This window comes from Grammomys surdaster, unplaced genomic scaffold (genome assembly GCF_004785775.1).
Source record: "Grammomys surdaster isolate TR1022 unplaced genomic scaffold, NIH_TR_1.0 67, whole genome shotgun sequence".
Classification (NCBI taxonomy): Eukaryota; Metazoa; Chordata; class Mammalia; order Rodentia; family Muridae; genus Grammomys; species Grammomys surdaster.
In genome coordinates, this window is record NW_021604569.1 from 19,385,183 (window position 1) to 19,406,042 (window position 20,860).

Sequence of the window (20,860 nt, forward strand, 5' to 3'; positions counted from 1 at the left end):
GCAAACTTCCATTTCTTTTTGTAAGTCCTTAGTTTTAGTTGACCTACCCCTTACCTTTCCCTACATCTTCCCCTCCCCATTTGAACATTTTCTCTCCTACCATCCTCCCAACTTCCATGTGTTTACTTTCCCTCCCAAGACCTTTCCTGCTGCTGCCTCCCGTGGTTCCTCTCTTGCCTCTTGGCTTCTACTGGCACTTAAACCAACTAAACATGGAAGTCTAAAAATTTAAAGCTAGAATCTGTATGTAAAAGAGAAGAAGACATTTGTTTTCTGGGACTCATTTAACTCATGTATGTAATATTTTCTAGTTCCAGCCATTTCCTGCAAATTTAATTGTGTGTGTGTATATGTGTGTATGAGAGAGAGAGTGGGAGGGGAGAGGGAGAGGGAGAGGGAGAGGGAGAGAGAGAGAGAGAGAGGGAGAGAGAGAGAGAGACAGAGACAGAGACAGAGACAGAGACAGAGAGAGAGGTTAGTAGCCCTTTACAATGATGTGGTGTCATGGGAAGTTACTGATAATGTTGCAGTGTTTCAGCATTCTTTGCTGTTAAATTACGCCTGAAAACAATCCTTTGTTCTTTACTACATAGTATTCTCCCCACCCCCTGCTCCCAACTGCCAGGGTCACAAGGGAAGAACATGAAGAAACTATCTTCATGGTGATAAAGGAGAGGCAACTTTGTTTTACAAAAAAAATAGTATTTACAGTAGTTGTTGTAACAGGCTTAGCAAAGATAAGATATCTATAAGGTCAGGACAAGTGCTTAAACAAAAGTCAGTCCACATGAGGCTCTAACCTGACTCTCGTGTAAGGATTTCTGTAGCAAGTCTGCCTGTAGGAGCAGTGTATCCTGATGCCCGACATTTCAGGACAGTCTCCTTGGGAGCTGACTTCCAGTACCAGGCTAGAGGCTCTGTGGTACATCAGACAGTTACAAATGGAGAGATGGCAAACTGGCCTACATCATAAGTCAGAATGGCTGGTTCCTCTTTCCTTCCAGCTTTTCACTGTCCCATCCCAAACATCTGTACCCTCCCTACATTACTACTCTCATGTGCCTTCCGCTTCTAGCTACCGTCACCTTGCGCCTGTCTCCATCCTAAGAAGAAAGCTGAATGCTACCTTTGAAGTGAGCAGCATTTCTGAGTTTCAGAGGTGAGTTCCATTCTCTAAAGGAAAACTTCATTCCATGTGTTCTTGTGGCCACTTAAGAGATGCCCGTACCCTGCTGAGTTTATAGCTAACACCTATGCAACATGTCTGTTTTCTGGAACACAGATATTAGAAGTGCTAGTCTTACATGTTATATTACTGTTTATATTTTACAGCCACTGGCAGGAGCCTTATGAACAGCAGGAAGCCAATATCTTTCTTACTTTTAAGCTTGGCTATATTTGAGTATAGACTGGGTTAATTATTTCCAACTTAATTAATATCTACAGCAATAAAGAATGATCCTCAGTTTGCTTGCATTAATTTACTCCTACCATCTTAGCCTCATTTTAAATAATAACCTCTACCCTTTAAATGATAAGTTTAAAAGATCCCATGTATTAATGACTACTGTTTCATAAAAACTATATTTAGAGTATGGAAAATGAGTGCATTGAGGGAAAGCCACTTTGAATATTTTTTGTACTTATATTGGTAGAATATGAAACTGTACTTCACTTATGCATGGTACTTAGTAGATTAGTTGATGGGCCTGATATGTAGCATCTTAGGTAGGGTTTCTGTTTCTATAAAGAGAAACCATGACCATGCAACTCTTATAAAGTATTTAATTGGGCTGGCTTACAGTTCAGAGGTTTGGTCCATTATTGTCATGGCTAGAAGCATGGTGGACATGATGCTAGAAAAGTAGCTGAGAGTTCTCCATCTGGATCTACAGGTAGCAGAGAGAGCAACACTGGGCCTGGCTGGAGCATTTAAAGCCGCAAAGCCCACCCCCACTGACACACTTAGTCCAACAAGGCCACACCTCCTAATAGTGCCACTTCTTATGAACCTAAGGGAACCATTTTCCTTCAAACCACCACAGGTGGCAAGTAAACCATTAGTTACTATGAAAGGATGCTACACCAGGGAAGATTTTCAGCCAACCAATTCTCAGGGTGTAGAGTACAGTAGTGCTGGTCCTGGTTTCTGCAATACCAATGCTATTTGTGAGCAAACAAGGAGGAATGTGACATGAGGCTACTACAGACACAAAGTAGCACCCAGTGTCACCCAATGCACTGGTGACATCTGGGAGGTTCTAGGATGTAATGGAGGGATAGAAAGAGTGGACCGGAACCAGGAGGCTGTGACATGTGTTCATGTCATATGCTTGAGAGCAAGTGTGAACTGGTTCTGGTTCTAGTCTAGAAAAAGAAAGAACATATCAAGAGCTTATCCCAGTTCTTTGGTGGAGTCAGAGTAAATGAGCCAGGACACTAGCAAGGCAGCATTCCTACACAGTAGAGTCCTTCCGAAATTTTGTCAAATACAGGTAAAGCCCAAGTCCCAGGTATGTCAGGTTCCAGATGGAGGGACTTTACATGGGTGACTCTCTGTGAGTCTATAGAGAGGAGGGGGCTGGGTGTATGGCACACACCTCCAGGCAGACTTGATGAATCAGTAGCAGGGACCAGGTGAGTGTAAGTTGCAGGGCGAGAGCAAGCAGCCTCCCTCACAGGAACATGGGTATGTAGAAGAGGCACACTGGAACATCTTGAACTTCTGTCTTGCTCTGCTCAGAGGCAGCAGGAGAACCAAAAGGCATATTGGTATTACAAAGCATGCCTCACATAGGGACATTCTTCTTTCTTTCCTTCTACTCTTCCATTTTCTTCTCATTCATACTAAGGATTAAACCCAGAGCATCACATATGCTAGGCAAGTACTCTACCACTGAGCCATACTCCCCGTGGCCCTGGCATTCTTTTTCAATTTCCCAGTCTAAGTTCATTGGACCTGGCAGGGTACAGCTTTCTACCACCACAGCTGGATCATCCCAGATCCCTTGTGGCTTCAGTGTAAGTTGTAGGGTGCCTGGCATTTGCCACAGGCAACTCTGTGCTTTCAGTCTCCTTCCACTCAACCAGTATGAAGTGTTTGGAAAATATGTCCATGATGACCAAGGAGAGCTTGTGAGTTTTTGAAGCACTAAAACATCTTCCTGAGTGCCAGTTCCTGTGAGGAATTCCCTTAATTTCTCTCTCTTTGTTTACAGTCATCCACACAACTTGCTTCCCAGTATGTTCAGTGTGTTTTTCTTGGTTCTTTATGGATTTTGGGTGAGTAAAAGCAAATGTGTAGATTGCCATGAGAAAAAGAATCCTGGTTATATTTTTCTGGAAGAAGATACACCACCTGGCCACCAGCTGTATGCAGTCATCATTGACACTGGCTTCCGGTCACCAGCCAGATTTACCTCAAAGGTAATGTGAGCTCTAGCAAAGCCTGTAGTGAGGTCTAAGGGTGTGGAAGGCCTGATAGTATGACTGGACAATGAGATGATTCCTTGTCTTCCTGTATATTTGTAAGGGCAAAAGGCAGGTCCCTCTCCTCCTGTCCCAGGACTCTCATTCCCCTTTCTGCCTTCCTATGAAAAACATCTTCAGAGATAGTTTTCTTCTGAATGGGTCTCTGAGATTTTGAGAACTGTTCTGTATTCCTCTGAGTTAACACTGAATGTATGGACCACCCAGAGAAGGATCTAGCAAGAAAGAAGTTCCTAGGCTAGCTTTGGGGCTAAGTGGGAATGGGGCTAGGTTGGGAGTTTAAGGCTAAAGGCAGAGTTAGTTCCCTAGAGAAGCAGATGAACGATGAGGTCGCAGGAGGGGAGGAAGAGGAAGTGGAAGAAGGGTGGAGGACAAAGGCCAGTCTAGCAGCCCAGGGAAGCACCCAGGCCAAGGTGGAACATGGAAGAGAGGTCTGCAGGGGCAGAAACAAAGTGGTTCAGGGGCATGTGCTAGTGATGTGCCCCTACAAATGCACCAGGAAGTCAGCATGTGTGCTTGATACATACTCCATTTTTCTCCAAAACCATGTCTGCATAATGAAAACCATAGGACCAGAGGCAGGGGGAGTATGGCCTCACCTAGAAGCCAGAAGATAGATCTATGTGCTCCTGATATGCTTCAGCAAAAATAATGTAAAAAAATTAGGCCCAATGAGTTAGACAAGCTTGTTAGATTCATGATGGGGGAGGAGATGAACACACCACTCATCCACACGGGAGTCAGTGACTTTCATTGCACATAGTTAGAAGCAAGATCCTCCTACTAGTCACTAGAACTGGATGGTGAATTCACCTAACGCATATAAGAGCAATGGGGAAAGAATTTGCTCGATATTCATAATAGACCTAAATAAATAGATATCTTTATGCAATGGCTAACTCAACTAATTTCCCCTTGTAATAAATCTTTAGGACTGGATGATAATGTGAATTGGTTTATTCCTATATTCATATTACTTGTCTTATTGGTTTATTTTGCTTTTGTTGTTTGCAAGAACTGATTGATCCCAGACATTTTTTTTTTCTGAATATCATCTCTGGTCTGTAAGACCTTGAAAGACACCTGAGTCATTTTGGGTGTATTCAGGGGGAAAAGTGTTTTTTGGTTTTGTTTTGCTGAACTATTTGTCTGTTTATTGATACAGGATTTTACTATATAACCCCAGATCACCTGGACCTTGCTCTGTAGACTAGGCTGGCCTCAAACTCAGAGCTACTTCTCCTCTTCTTTGTAAGTGCTGGGGTTAAAGGCATGTCACCACACCCAGCCACCACACTATCTGTTTTACTGTAAATACACACATACACACACAATAACAACAATAACAAACCTAAGACATAAAGAGATTAAAGCCAATGAAATCAACTATAATTTGAGAAAAAAAAAATGTCTTGTGGAACAGGAATTACTGATTGTAAAGTTCATGTGGAAATGAATACCAGTGCCCAGGAGAATATTAAATCTAACAATCTGAAAGAGAATGGTGTTGACTCTCCCAGACATCCAGGCAAGAGCCATCACAGTGTCTTATGGGGTCTCCTTGTCTTATGGGGTTGACCAGTAGACTTATGGGACAGCTAGATAGCTTACGAATGACCCAAGTGTGTGTCTAGGTCTTATAGACCAGAGAGGATATTCAGCAAAATATCTCAGAGCAATCACAGACCTTGCAAAAGAAAGCAATATTAAATCTTTAATTGACATTAGATACAGGCACAAAAAAATAATTTTAGAAGTCTAAAAACAGGTAAAAAAATTTATAAAATTTTATAAAAAATTCAGTAACTACTCAGAGAAGATTACTTTGGACAAGGAGAAGATTTCAATGACAAGAGATTAATACTTTTTAAATGAAAGGTTAAACGTATACCACACCAAAGCTGAAGATTCCTGTGTAAAAGATACCAGACAGAGTAATAAGTACAGCCCAGTGTGCTATCTTAGAGTGCTCCTTGCGGACATCAGTACCCCACCCACCAGCCCTGCCCCTACTCAGGTGTCCTGCCAACATGCCAAGGGTATGAGATACTGCCCTCTATGGAATTCTACTGCCCTTCTGAGGAATCCCACAGGGGATCCCACTCTTCCAGAAAAAGCTTGTGAAGAACTGGCTAGTCAAGGAGACTCTAAAATGAAGGATATCAGCCCTGGTCTGTGAAGGCTCTGCAAGCCATGCAGGCCCCACAGCTGGTCTCAGTGCTGAGACCCAACAGTACTGAGCTGAAGTGAGAGGCCAGGTAATACCCCATGGCCTCTGTGACATGTCCTCGGCTCTCATATCTGCTTCTGTCTTAAGGTTTTCATTGTTCTATGTGGTGAAAATGGATGCTCAGAAACCAAAGAACTCTGCTGCCCAGAGAAGGCCTTGTTTGGAAGAAATTCCAGGCACACCTTCATCCTGAGGTATCGATGACTACTGCAGTCACATGTCTGGGGAAAGGGTCTTGTCAGAATAGGGTATCACAAAGACACTGAGCTGAGAATATTGCCTTTCTGAGATCAAGCTTGCTGATGAAGCATAGACAGGGTGATAATCACTGGCTCACATACTTACAGTTTCAAGAAGGTTCTGGTTTTGCTTTTGTCTTTAAGGCAGGGCCTCACTATGTAGCCATGACAAGTCTGAAATTCACTATATAAACCAGGCTGGCCTTGAACTTGCAAGTATCCTTCTGCCTCTGCCATCTGGGGGCTGGAATTACAAGGATGCCTAATGTATGAAATATGTCTACTCTTTGGTATAGATTAGCATGGTTCTTCAGCAAGAAAAAAAGTGGAAGCTTATTAAGCTTGTTTATGAGAATAAGTGATTTTTTAATGTCATAAAACCTGATTAAATTGATTAGTGCCACCACTCAAATTTTGGAAGAGCAATAGTGCATAGTATCACAAAGATGGATGGGAGTCATGGGAAGAGAGATGATTTATCAAGGTAGAAGTGTAAATACCCGAGATTCTTAGATAACATGAAAATACTGAAGTCATTTTTCCTCATGAAAAATTTATATTTATTATAATTCATTTATAATGTGTATTGGTTTTGGAGCATGTTTTTACAAAGACAGTAACAGTTAACTTCAGTCTAACTTCTATCAAACACAAGCAGATGGAGATCTGAGTAACTTGACATTACAGCCATTCCCTTTATCCAAGAGATGTGATCCAGGCCACATGGTAGATCCCAGAATGAAAGGAGAGCACTGAACTCTGGACCTACTTGATTGTCCTTTGACATCCAAGCCTGAGATAGAATATGAGTTATTAATAAAGTGCAGCACAAGATTACCTGCAGTAACAATAATGTAGAATCACTCGAACAACACAGTGCAATGAAACTTCAAAATTTAAGAACTGTTTATTTCTAGAATTTTCCATTGGTATGTTTCATTTGTGCTTGATAACTGAAACCACAGTAAATAAACTGATGATAAAGGGGGCATTAGAGTTGATCCTGTAGGCCTGTGTGCCCCTACCAGTCACAATGCTAATTGGAACCCACTGTCCTTAAGGGCTATATCAGAATTGCTGAAGTTTTTATAGGTGCTAAATACACATGGCTGATTAAATAGACATTTCTGTGTGTCATTAGCACGCCTAACCAACTGGGTCCACTCCAGAAGATCCGCCTCTGGCATGACAGTAGTGGACCTTCCCCATGCTGGTTCATCAGCCACGTGATGGTGAAGGAGCTGTGCTCAGAACAAGCCTGGTTCTTCTCTGCTCAGTGCTGGCTGACTGTGAGCAAATGGGGTGGCCATGTATCTCGAGAGCTCTTCTGCCTGAGCCATGGTCTCAGTTTCTGGAAGGTAGGCTCCATGCAGATGACTTGTGACATACCAGAATGGCCAGTAGTATTCGGTGCCCACTTCTGCTTCTCTTTCCAAAGTTGTGATATGAACTTTCCCAACGTGAAGTAGTTAACTGTCAAGATACCCATGTCATGTAACTTCTGAAGAGAATGTGAACAAAAGTCTGTTCACCCATTTAGGACTGACAACACAGCAAAGAAATGATTCCATCCAAGCCTATCTTGGTTAGCCAGTTGGTTTGTGGATTACTTACAAGGGTGTGGTTGACTCAATAGAAGCTACATCATGAAAAAGCCCGCCCCAGCATGGATGGCGACCCACTAATGCAGCATCCTGGAGCACTGCCCTACTTGCAGGCAGCCCCCAACCTCTTCATAGCAATTGTTTACTGTTTTTCTAACCTTGTAGAGGGTATTTATGAAGTTCTTGTTTCGAGAGCTCCCTGTGTTTTAGCACTGTCCTTCTCCTACAGGAGGGAACATTTCAGTTTGAAGGAGATAGCTGCATTGTCTTTACCATAATGCAGTTCTTTGATCTGCATCAATAATAAATGTCTAGAACTTCTAGCTGCTGGTGATCTGCAGCATCTGAGAGGTCCCAAATTAAAGACTTGTTAACCCATGTGCCATAAACAATTCCACTGTCATAGAATACAGATATGTCATGACTGCAATGTCAGATAGTACGTAAGTCCCAATAGGTGACAAAATTGTCTATGATCTCACAGACCAAGTATGAACTTTTGTTTCCTGAATATTCCCATTTACTCACTGTTGATGGGCATTGGCCCATTTGCAAACATTCACATTTTATGTTCAATGTTCTAAAATAAATCTCTCCCTGAATTTTGTTTCCAATAACTTAAAGATCCACTGTGCACTGCTATTTGCTGAGGCTACCTGTTACACAGACACAATTTTCCTTCATTTATTTCCGTTGCAGCAAAATGTCACAAGGGACACTTAAGACTTGTGTTTCTGAAGAAAGATTTCTTTTTAAAATTTTTTCATAACATTTTTATTCATTTGGTGTGTGTGTGTATGTGTGTCACAGTCCACAATTAAAGGTTAGAGAACAACTTACATGAATTGCTTCTCTCCTCCCATCATGTGGGTCCTGGGGATTGGACTCAAGTCATCAAGCTTGGCAGCAATCACTTTTACCTTCTGAGCCATCTTATCTACCTGACATTTCTTGAGCACTGGGTCTTGTTCTTTCCATTGTCACTTGAGTGAGGAGTACCTGGTATTGCCAATTTAGCATAGAACATGACTAAATGTGAATTGACATGAATTTGAAACAATAATTTCCAAATATCCATGGAATCTAGAAAAAAATAGCACTATAAACTAGAAGCCCAGTTTAACTGAAACATCCCTTGGATAACAATCTCCATGGTTGTTTCTCCAGCTATTGAGCTTGAGAACTTTAAGTGAGAAACCTAACTTGGCTGATTACATTATCCATGAGCATATATGGCTGTGTCCCTGGAATCAATGGTCACCTGGGAATTTATATGCAAAAGATATATCCTTGGTCAATTAAGCCTGTTTTGTTGGTGTATGTTGATTATTCTGATTATATTATTAATATCAGTTCTGTCTATAAATACTTCTTTTTCTAGAATGCTTAGCACCAAATCTTATTTAAGTTGTGTGGGAATTTTTTAAACCTAGTGAAATTCCACAAGATATTAGGACCTGCTGGGCAGTAGACCTTGCAAGACTACTGAGTAGAAGGCAGGTCAATCCCAGGTCTCAGGGCACCCAGAGCTGGTGTCCAGCTGAAATGGGACCATGTTTCTGTGGACAGTACTGAGAACAGGGATATCTAGAAAGTCCTTTGAGAGCAGAAAAGGAAAGAAATGGTAGGAGGCCAAGACAGGTCTCCCCGAGCTAGCACGAGTGAAGTGGAGAGCTAGTTGGTACTAAAGCTTAAGAAGGATCAGCAGGAGGTAGATGTGTGAGATACTGCTGAAGAGGTGTATGGGTGGGTGGGGAGGAAGGATACAGAACAAGTTACCATGAGAGGCATCTATTTCATCAACCCGGTAGCCAGGAAGTGTCCTCCTTCCAGCTGAAAAACAAAAGCCCAGAAACGATAGAGATTCATTCTAAAAGTCAGGACTTCACTCAGCTCACACGTTTGTGTCAGGGAAACACCTATGGTTTCTGTTTCAGCTGTTCTACTCAAAGTTCACGGAGTACCTGGAGGAGTTCCACATCTGGTTCTCACTGTACAGTCAGCCCCCATCCAGCAGCTACCTCCACACACAGCGGCTTGCCGTGTCCTTCTGCCTGCTGTGTGTCTACTCATGCCTCACTGCCCTGGTCACTGTAGGAGGACATGAACAGGTGGGAGGCAGCAGTTTTCCAGCAGTAGCTTCCTAATCTCGGGCATGTGGTTTATTCTTTTAACAAGAGCTCCTGGAGAAGGGCTTAAGCTAGGGGGAACAATCTAGCAGTGTGCTGAGTGGAGGGGTAGCCGAGAGTACTACATGTGGATCCACAGGCAGCAGGAAGAGTGAGACACACTAGGCTTGGCTTAAGCATCTGACACACCAAAGCCCACCCCTAGTGACACACTTCCTCCAACAACAACATACCTACTCCAACAAGGCCACACCTCCTGATAGTGACACTTACTATGGGCCTAGGGGGCCATTTTCGTTCATACTACTACAGATGCTAAAACCTGGATTTCACTGATGTCTTCCTGTATCTGAGGCCTGGCCATGGTTAGATCTAATGAATAGCTTGATCCTGATTCACACATTCCAGCAGGTAACATGGCTGGAATCAGAGATGGGAGGGTCTGCAAGTCCTCAACAGACTGCTTCCCTGTTAGAATTCACAACCAACATGACATTCAGTACGGGGAAACAAGCTAATTTTTTTTTTAATATCTATTATGTATACATGTGTTAGAAGGAGGGTAAGAGTGTGAACTTATGAATGCAGGTACCCAGTCCAGGGGAGGTATCAGACCACTTGTAGCTGAAGTGATAGGTTATTCGTGAGCTGCCTGATGTGGGTATTAGGAAATGAACTAGGATTTTCTGCAAGAGTAATACGTGTTCTTAATCATTGAGCCATCTCTCCACCCCAAGGTTGTTTCCTTTGATAAATTTGATCATTCATGGGGCCAGCCCCCAGGTTCACATGGTCCTCCAGAGAGCTGGATGATACAATGACAGTAGCCATATCAAGACTGAGTTCTGTCATCTGTCCTAAAACAACAGGGTGTGGTGAATTCTTTATGTGGCAGCAGATAGATCACACTTTAATACACAGAATTTAAAACTATAATATGTTGGTAGAACTTGTAACAATAAACAAACAATCGTGAAGAAATGTCATCAAGTGACAAGTGGGGACCTGCTATGCTCTCTGGGGAGTTCGGCTTCCCTGGGGGCCTCCAGTGGTCTTATCCAGGATGTCATTTCCTCTTCTGCTGGGGGTACACTGAACCTCTTGGCACCTCCCTTTGGGATTGTTGTCAGGATTTAGTCAGCTGAGCACGAATCTTCTGGGTGTGTGGCAAGCATTTGACTCACAAGATTTGTCTAGGAGAAAAAGCACATTTTGTCTTGCTCAACCCCTAAAGCAGAGGCAAGGCTTCTAGGAGAAAGGGCTTTAGTCAAACAGGAGTCATACTCATTGAACACATTTGAAATTCTGTGTGTTGGACTCAAGGGACATAACTTCCATGTATTTGAACCATTGCAGCACCTCCTGGATGTGGGTCCCACAGCTATCACTCTGGAATCCCTCAGTCTGGCTCTGCTATGCACCCTCCTGGCCTGTCCAGCTGCACAGCTCCTGTCACTGCTCTTCAGGTGCAGCAAGGTACGGAAGCTGTGTGGTTCCTGGGCTCCTGAGGAAACACCCCCCACCCCCGTGTGAGATGTCCCTACCCTACCAGCCAACATCTTTGTTTCACAGGAAGCCAGAGGGAATCTACGGGCTTCGCCACAGTGGTCTCTAAGAGGAGTGAAGACAGAGACACCTCAAGGTATGGCAAACTAAAAATAGAATCTATGCTGGCTCCAGGGCTAGTGCTTTCTGTTTGTCTTATTCATTGAAAATAAATATCACCAGATATACTTAAAATCACTTTTTTTTCTCTTGGACCATCTTCCCTTGTAGACAATAATCTTATAACCACCATTTCCAAAATAATATGAGTGGTAGCCAGTCATCCTGTGGCAAGAAAGCATGGCTGTGTGGGGAGCAAAGCCCTTCTCCCAGATCCTATTCTTCTCTAAACACCTTTTGTAAACCTTGTATGGCCACATGCATCACTTTTTCCTCTTATGGCTCTTAATTTTTCAGCTACACAATTTTCTCTGGCTCTGTGGCTTCTGGTGAGTAGCTCTGGGTGGTTGCGGGCTAGTCCAGGGCCACATCAGGATGGAGACATCAGGAGTCCTCATCTCAGCCCTGCCTGGTCTCTCAGGGTCACCCTGATGAGGATAAGAGAGAAACATTTCCTGTAGTATCACAACAATGCCTAGTTCAGAGTCTTACATTGCTTTTCCCCCCATCAGGCCCTGATCCCAGTGGGAGACCAGATTCGAGGCAACCTTCCCTAGTAAGTGGCATGATATACAGTTGCTAATTCTATAGCATAAGATGCTGTTTTAGTCAGGGTTTCTATTGCTGTGAAGGGACACCATGACGATAGCAACTCTTATAAAGGAAAAGAATTAATTGGGGCTGGCTTACAACTCAGAAGTTTAGTCCATTATTGTCATGGCATTAAGCATAGCAGCATTCAGGCAGACATGATGCTGGAGAGGTAGCTCAGAGTTCTACATGTGGATCCACAGGCAGCAGGAAGAAAGTAAGACACACTAGGCCTGGCTTAAGCATCTGAGACACCAAAGCCCACCCATAGTGACACACTTCCTCCAACAACAACACACATACTTCAACAAGGCCACATCTCCTGATAGTGACATTTACTATGGGCCTATGGGGCCATTTTCATTCAAACAACTACAGATGCAAAAACTTGGATTTCACTGATGTCTTCCTTTGGCTGTGGCCTGGCCATGGTTGGATCCAGTGACTAGCTGGATCCTGATTCTCATGCTTCAGGCAATGGTTTACTCTGCTCCACAGCTCACAAGCACCTGCTGCTAGGGAAGGCACTCTCAGGCCCCACTCTTATCCTCCCCTTCCAACCTTTCTTCCTCCAGTGGGATATGCAATATAACAGTCTGACTGCCTGGAGCTGCCTGGAGGCCACCAGCATTGGCCCCATGCTGGGAAGGTGGAATTGGAGGTTAGGAACGAGGGAGCTAGGCCAGAAGCAGAAAATGACATCCTTCAAAAAGCCATCTGAGGCCTGAGCTTGACCCTGTCTGACCATGCCTGTCCTCAGAGTTGGCTACAGCAGGCACTAGTGTTCAGACACAGCAGAAAAACTGGCATTGACCTGGCCTAACCCTGTCATAATTTCAGCATCCCACATCAGACCTTCACTCTGGGACTGACCAAGCTTGGAGGATGGCAGCCAGCAGCAGTGGTGTGGTCTGTCCACAGTTTCCACAGGAGTCCTGCAGGGATAAACATCTTGCTCTGAGGGAGAAGAGCCACTACTCTCCTCCCAGTTCACAAGGTGACATCACCCTATGGCCGTACTCAGTAGCCCTTGTTCCTGCTTACAAATCAGTGGTGTGTGCCCATCTGGAGAGGCAGCACAAGCAGAATGTACTTGGTCCAAATGACATTAACCTTCCTGTCTCCTCTAAAATCCACGCATGGGTATGGACCCAGGCCTATCTAAAAATCATAACATTTGATTTCAGTCCAATCCTGGTGAGTCTGGTTTACAAGCTGAATACAATCCTTTTTAAAGGCATGATGAGACCCTTCCGTATTCTGGAAGCTAAAGCTCCAGTTCTTTCTATGCAAAATAGAGTGTCAGGTCCAGTTTGAAGTTATGGCAGATGATGACCAAGCTGGAAGAGGAGGGGAGATAATAGGGAAGGCCATTCCATAGAGTTAGGGGTGGGTCCCACTGGAACCTGGGTCCTAGGAAATGATGTCATCTGGTCTGATCTTTGAGACTGAAGGGCCTGGTGAACCTGGCTTAGTAGAAACGTCAGAGTATTACTTCAGGTCTCTGGGGTCACATGCTATGAAGACAAATAGTCAACAGAGGCTTTGGGCAGAAGGTGGGCACTGCTATATAGACAGTGGTCACCAAGTAGTCAACTGTGCCTGGTCTACAGTACACACTAGGGGAGAAGGAAAGGTCATGTCTGTGTGTAAATGAACACTCAGCTAGACATGATTATAGTGTCAGCACCAGTACTAACAGGCTGTCCAAAGATTCCTGGCTCTATATGCTGGGCAGAGAGATGGGCTTTGAAGCCAGAACACAGAAATGGGAAGTTCATGAAGAATTTATAAAGAAAGTACATGAGTTCAGATGACCCAGCTATATCAGCCAACTCCATAGTCCTCATTTCCCACTGCTACCTCTGCTCTGCAGGCAAAGACCAAAGATCTCTGCAGTCCAAAGATCATTTTCAAGAGCAGCTCCTCTGTGCCCACTTGTTCTGCTTAAACTTTAACTGACTGAATGAGGCCCACCCACGTGGGGAGGGCTATCTGCTTTGTTCGGCCCACTGATTCAAAGGTTATTGTCTTCTCTGGATCTTCATTACAGACACGCCTCAGTTAATGTGTGACCATACATCTGGTACCCTGTGGCCCAACCAAGGTGACAAGCCCCCATCACATTGTGGTTGGGAATAGCAAGGTCTGCTAACCTGCTGTTCTCCATCTTGCTCCTCCTTAGCTTCCAGCAGTCGTTTTGAAGAACTTGGACCCCAGCAGTCAAGGGTCTGTCTGCTCTGGTCAAGCTCTGTGGCCTGGGTCATCTCTCTGTCAGCTTCCCTGGCCTGTGGTTTGGGGACAGGATTCCTAGGCTACAGGTAAGTATTGAGGTTTTTAGGTATCTCAGGTGCTTGATAGATTTCTAGGGTCTGTGAAGAGACTCATACATTTCAGGGAACTCATTCAGTTACCAATGTCACTATTTTTCCCCTTAGTCCATCCCTTCTGAAGGTGAATTAATCATATGCAAACCCAAAAGGGTCACTTGGCCTTCAACAGAAGCTCTATCTAGACAGAGTCCTGGGTATGAAACAAAAAATGTGGGAGGGGCACTGAAAAGAGGGGCATTCTGCCTCTAAGTTTATCAGAGGAAAAACACTGATGCTGGCCAAAGTCAACCATTTGTTGTCTGGTGGTATTTGGGGGAGAAAGCATGTATAACATTGAGCTTGGCTATAATGCATACGTCATAGATCCTAACCAGTCCTTCCTATTCACCCCTCTTCATCTGCCTCCTGTGTAGTTTGAGCCACCACTAAAGACGGGAGGGCCACCCCCATTGTGGCTCTGGAGAAGCTGATACCATGCTCCTAACTCATGAGAAGGGTAGCCACCAGAGGCCCTTTCTTCCTGACAATATTTTTTCTCCCAACTGCATTGCTGACCACTGTGTAAGGACAGGATAGGCACTAGAAGTTTCTTCACACCTCAGTTTACTTATCTGTAAAAGATGGACACTGGGCATTCACAGTCCAAAGTCATGGGGATGAAATCAAAGTGTTCACACCACCATCACCTACATTTTCCAGCTCATCTATGATCTGCCCTGTCTTTACTTCAGGCTCTTTTACTCTTGGTCCTGGGAAGTTTTGAAGAGGTTTGTGTTCCCTCAACAGGGAAGGACTCTAATTTGATGCGCAGACAGACCTGTCGCCCATCCCACAGCCCCTCCTCAAGCAACCCCCATGTCTCCCAACAGTGAGGGCATCATTGACTCTGACTGTAATTGTCTTCATGGGTAGCTTCCTCCCTCGAAGGTGCTGATAGATCCCTCTCCTGGGCAGGTTTGTGCCAGTGCAGTGTATGTGGTGGCTACACCTGCTGCTTCTCTCTCTGGTCTGCTGTGCATTCATCACCCAGCCACTCATGGTAAGGAGCCCCACTGTGGTGGAGGTGCCTTCGTCAACATGGGACCAGGGAGGAGAGGGATCAGGGGGCTTGGTTTTGGGTGGTGTGAGATTTCTCTTTAGAGTTTGACTTAGATGTAATAAGAAACTCTGGGAGCCAGGCCCTGGGCTAAGAAACTCCACCTCAACCTGGTATTCAGAATCCTTATTTTTAAAAATCCCAAAAGAGATGAACCACTTTGCTTCTATTTTCAGTTTATGAGTCTCTTCCCTAGAGGTCCCAAGTCTCTTGGTGAAGGCCACACTTGGTGACTAACTACTGGGAATTTCAGGGTAGTGGCTTCTGGTACCTATTTTGAAGTGAGATAAAGTCAGCTGGCAGTGCAAGACCAGGAAGTTGGCTATGTGGGAGGGACACAGACAGACACTGGTGCTGTGGTGCCTCTCCTATGTGGGAGGGACACAAACAGACACTGGCACTGTGGCGCTCTCTTCCAGATCTGTTTGGCAGCACTGGCCTTTGCTTGGCAATGGAAACATGACAGCGGATTTTTTACCAAGTCTTTACAAGATGCAACCAAGGATCTGGATTTGGAATTGGAAGAACGTTCCAGAACCCACATTCCTCTTTCTCCTATCTCCTATAGTCCTGACAGTGCTGAGGAGGCTGAAAGGGTGAGCAGAAAGGGCAGCATTCAGAACTGTTCTGTTCCCACCGTGAAGATGGGAACTCAGACCTCGATTCAAATTTCCCCATGCTTTTGGAGTCCCACTGTGTGTGTGTGTGTGTGTGTGTGTGTGTGTGTGTGTGTGTGTTATATATGGTATATAGCGTGTGGTGTCCACGTGTGAAGTTCTTATGCTTCTTTCCTTACATTTACCCCAATCCCAGTGAAATCAGAACCACAAGGAAATGAGTGCACTTGAAAATGTAGAGATTAGTGCCTGGAGAGATGGCTCAGCAATTGAGAACTGGCTGCTCTTCCAGGGGACCATGGTTTAATTCCCAACACCCACATGGCAGCTCACAACTCTCTGTAGCTCTTGTTCCAGGAGAATCTGAAACCCTCACACAGATATACACACAGGCAAAACACCAGTGCACATTAAATAAATAAATAGGACTCATTTTAAAATTTAAAGTTGTAAAAAGAAAAAAAATCTCTAGGGGCTAGTGAAAAATATAATTTCTGGCCACAGTGTTAGAGGACTTCTAGATCATTTGCTTTTCAATGCACTCATAGGAAATGTACAGCCTCCCCCTCTCCTCACTTCCACGCAGACATTAGCAGTCTCCACATCCCAACTAAGGCCCACCATTTCCTGCTTCTCTACTCCATCCTTCAACACCCATTCTCTACACACCTACAGGCTTCCTTCCTCCAAGGCTCTCTTCCTCTGTCAGCACAGCCAACTGGGTCCAACCCTGAGGCCACAGCATGGTTCTAATCTCAGAACCGAGGCCTTTGAGGAACTCAGTCCTCGTGAGGCTTGACTCTCCAACCCTGTGTCTGCCATCACCCTAAAGTCCTGATGCTCTACCTGCCGAGTCTCCCAGGCACCCAGCCACAGTGCACAGTTCTCAGTACATAAGGCATAGCTGGACCACAAGCCCAGCCCTCAAGCTTCACTTGACAGCATTTGCTCTATATTTCTTAGAAGCCTAGCAGCTCTGGAAGGAAGGACTGAGGGGCCAAGGGGCTGCTCCCTGAACGTGCCTAGAATGGCTAAGCAGATGAGTGAGAAATGAATGAACGACTATTTCCCATGGATTTGCCTCTTAGCTACTGTTAGTCCTGCCCATGAACACACGTATCTACAACATGGAAGCAATAGTGCTTTTATTACACAAGGCAAACCAAAACAAAGATCATTCACGTTAAAACAAACTGCTTTAAAATCCGTTTTCCAGTCTTTGAAGGTCTCTAACAGGAACGACTATGCAAATACTAAAGGCAATTAGCTCTGTGATTGGGCAGCAATGAACATGCCTCTCTTGTGAAGCTATGCTTTCTAAAGGCCCAGATACAATCCTTGCCAAAAGAGCTGGCCTGGGACATGAGCAGAGTTTTCAAATGGGTCTACTTCATCTCACATTGCCTCTTCAACAACACAGTGTGTGTTAACTGCACAGAGTTCCTCTTTGTCCCCTAAATGCAATGCAGAGAGCAATGGTGACAGCTCTTGGGTTGGCAGGGACACCAAAAGCCTCTCTCTCCAATGCTGACCCCAGTATCATGGTGCTCTCCTTCTATCACAGGTCTTGGCTGCCCGACGACAAGAACGCCACCTGCGCTGGTCTCAGACACCATCCAGGGCCAAGTTCAGAGTGATTAGGAAGAGACTGAGGAGAGAGAGCCTCTTGCAGGCAGCCCTGAGGTAGGTGTAGCCCAGAATATAATGGGCTTCCTCTGTCCTGCCTTCTCTTTAGAAGAGATCTTGCACTTGGGAAAATCCTTTCCTATATCTCAGCCCATGCCAAAGGCCGAGGGACAGAGACACTGCACTGGAGGAAGGAAACCATTCCGTCACCTGTCTGTAATCTGTGGCCCAGAGTTCTGACCTCAGCTCCATCAGCCATGGAGACTCACATGGATCACACCATGCCCAGCACCAGACATGGTATTCCATTCCTCTAGCTGGATACACAGAGCTATGAAAATCCAACTGCAAATGTTATACCTCTCAGTAGGCATTGACGAAGTCCAGGGAGCAGTATTTAAAAATAAGTCAACAGTACAGTTTACACAGACATGTTCTGAAGATCAACACAAAGTCCACTTCAAATTTTTAGAAATGCATCACACTTAGTAACTATGATCCTGAGACAAGCCTCTCCAGATTCAACTTCAGTCATGCTTCTTTCTGTCAGTGGTACCCATTCCTCTGCCCATCTGTGCTAGATACTAATAGCAGTTAATAGCAGTTCCTAGAGGAACCTTCTGCAAGGACTAGTCAATACATGTCTCCCAGTTCTGATTCTAGATTCCAGACTTCTTGAATCTGTCAAGAGACTAGAAGCTCTGGATATTTTTCCCACAATGATGTTGTTAAAGTACGTTGTGATGCCTCCAGTTTATCATCACGTTTAAAGATCCTTTCTCATCACCTGCGTGCACGCAGCTCCCTTAAGTAAAGAACAGGTCCTGAGACAGGTTGTTTTCCAAAGAAGGGAACCATGGCATTATTACAATGGCAAATTTAAAGTAAGTGAAAAAGGAATTCTGAGAAGAAGGGACATTGACAAAGACTTTTAAATTTGTTCAGTCTGCCCATAAAAACAGGGATGGCACCATGAACCAAACCCACCAAAAACATGAACGGTAGATCTAAATCAATCTCTCTCTCTCTCTCTCTCTCTCTCTCTCTCTCTCTCTCTCTCTCTCTCTCTCTCTCATACACACACACACACACACACACACGCACACACACTTACACCTTGAAGTCACACAGGTACACTAAGCACTTTGTAGCCAGTGCCTGCAGTACCCACTGCACTGTTCAACACCAGGACATAAAGAGAACTGTAGGTATCTGGGTGTCTGAGAACAGAGAGATCAGGAGCTCCTGAGGGGTCACTTCAGGAACTGTACTGCCACAGAAACCCAGTTCATAGGTGCATGTAATGTCTGGAACACTGAGTAGCTGATGCCCATGGAGCTTGCAGAGTTGAGCATAGCAAAGCTGAGAAATCTAGCTGCCCAGGCCAAGGCCTCATGCTGAGAGAGCCACCTGCAGTGCCTGCACCATGGTGGACACCTGAGAACACAACAGCTAGAGACAACAGGTTCAGAAGGGGACAAAGCTAACTCGTTTTGTAGATGTCATTAGTAAAAGTCTGGGAAAGTCCCACAAAATAAAATAAATAAACAAACAAACAAATAGTCAGTGAGAGAATTTAATAAAGTAGCTAATAGAAAAATTAACCATCAAGAGCCATTATCCTTTGTAAGTCAAGTAAAATGCAACACTCTTCAGCACAGCAAAAAAAACATGGCTTCTACAGTGTAATCTCAATGGGAAATGCATAAAACAATCAGAAGAGTTAAGGAACAATCTTCAAAGATTGAAATATAACCTGAAACTAGTAGGAACGAACCAGTGCCTACATCAGTGTACATCAGGTGTCTGTCATCCTTCAGAATAATGACTCGCTGTGGGATAGGGCACATAAGCAAGTGTATGGTTGTCAAGTTTGTCATTGCTGCTGTCCTTGAAGAGAATTGTGTGTAGCCTGAGAGAAAGGCAACGTGGATTCTAGCACAGAAATACCAAAATCCTGTAGTCTTCGTCATGAATAGTAAATCACAGACCAATGAAATAGACACCTAGAATAGAAGAGAGAGCCAGAAACAGCCAATGAATAGGCCCAAGCAATTTTATTGGCAAAAACATTAAGACAATTCGATGTATACATGAATAGGCTTTTCAAAATGGGGCTGGGAATGCTGGATGTTGATAACATAAAAGAATAAAACAACACAGAGGTGTTGAACTCCCATCCCAAGCTAAGGAGCTATTGGTGGTTGATAGCTGGTGGGAGAAAGAGAGACAGTTTTCTGTAAGGGCATAGCCAGGGTAGATCAACCAAGCTCCAGTGGAAGGCCATGTATTGCAGAGCATAAGGGCAGCACAAATTATACTTGATTGGTTAAAAAAATAATAAAAATAAAGACACAAACTTGAATGGGTAGGGAAGGTGGGTGGATCTAGGATCTGGGTGAGGAAGTGAATATCAAAGTACTTTGTGTGAGGTTTTCAAAAAACTAATGAAAACTAGGAAGGAGTCTTTTTAAAGTACAGAGAATAAACAGTGTTTAATCCATCTCATGCCTTATACAAATACATCCCAACTGAGACATAGATGCCCTGCTCTCTAAAATACTTTCTGTGAGGGAAATAGGTATGTGGACACACAGGGTCCCCAAGGATGCTAACTCCTCAACCTCTCTTCCCAGAGACGTGACCATGCACAGCATCATGCTACTGCTGCTTTTGTTTATAGCCTATGGGAGATTCTGCCCAGGTGAATATTCTCTCAATCAAGCCATCAGGAAAGCATTTACAAGGTAGGAGGTTTGGGTGGCTCTTGCAGATCTGGAGAGTGTTGCACTAGTTCATGGTCATTACACTCACACCCAAAGACAACTTCAAACTATGGGCTCCTGAATCAGTTTCCTTCACTGTGTTCCAGAAGGGGGAGCCATACAGACGCACTACCCACACCTTCCCTCAATTTCACCATTACAAGACTTCACCTAGAGAAAAGTCTTCATCACAGCCTGTGTATGAAATCTGTAAAAGGCTGTCTAATTACCCATGTTAATGGAGGGCTCCATTTGCAGACTTTGGCAGGTGCTTGGCATCTCATTTGGGGTCAATAGTGAAAGAAGTTCTTGCCCAGAGAAGGTCATACCATCTATTTTGAAAAAAAAAAAATCAGTGTTCTTCAACCAAAGGCTACATTCACAATTCATGATTCCTGATACCCCAATTTCAAAGTGTGCTTCTCTGCCAAGCTCTCCACCACGTCTCAAGTGTTCACTGGGGATTTTTTTCCTAC

At 44.3% G+C, this 20,860-nt stretch overlaps 1 protein-coding gene across 1 annotated transcript in view; it reads left to right on the plus strand.

Annotated features, from left to right (window-relative positions):
- Positions 1-20,860, plus strand: part of Pkd1l1 (polycystin 1 like 1, transient receptor potential channel interacting) — a 124,443-nt gene that overhangs the window by 79,844 nt on the left and 23,739 nt on the right. The window contains exons 30-41 of the mRNA XM_028778934.1: positions 1,076-1,159; positions 3,219-3,426; positions 5,807-5,913; positions 7,100-7,316; positions 9,500-9,673; positions 11,048-11,167; positions 11,264-11,333; positions 14,133-14,268; positions 15,235-15,319; positions 15,796-15,972; positions 17,558-17,676; positions 20,256-20,366. Of these exons, the coding sequence (XP_028634767.1) occupies positions 1,076-1,159; positions 3,219-3,426; positions 5,807-5,913; positions 7,100-7,316; positions 9,500-9,673; positions 11,048-11,167; positions 11,264-11,333; positions 14,133-14,268; positions 15,235-15,319; positions 15,796-15,972; positions 17,558-17,676; positions 20,256-20,366 (1,608 nt within the window). The remainder of the gene's footprint in view (positions 1-1,075; positions 1,160-3,218; positions 3,427-5,806; positions 5,914-7,099; positions 7,317-9,499; positions 9,674-11,047; positions 11,168-11,263; positions 11,334-14,132; positions 14,269-15,234; positions 15,320-15,795; positions 15,973-17,557; positions 17,677-20,255; positions 20,367-20,860) is intronic.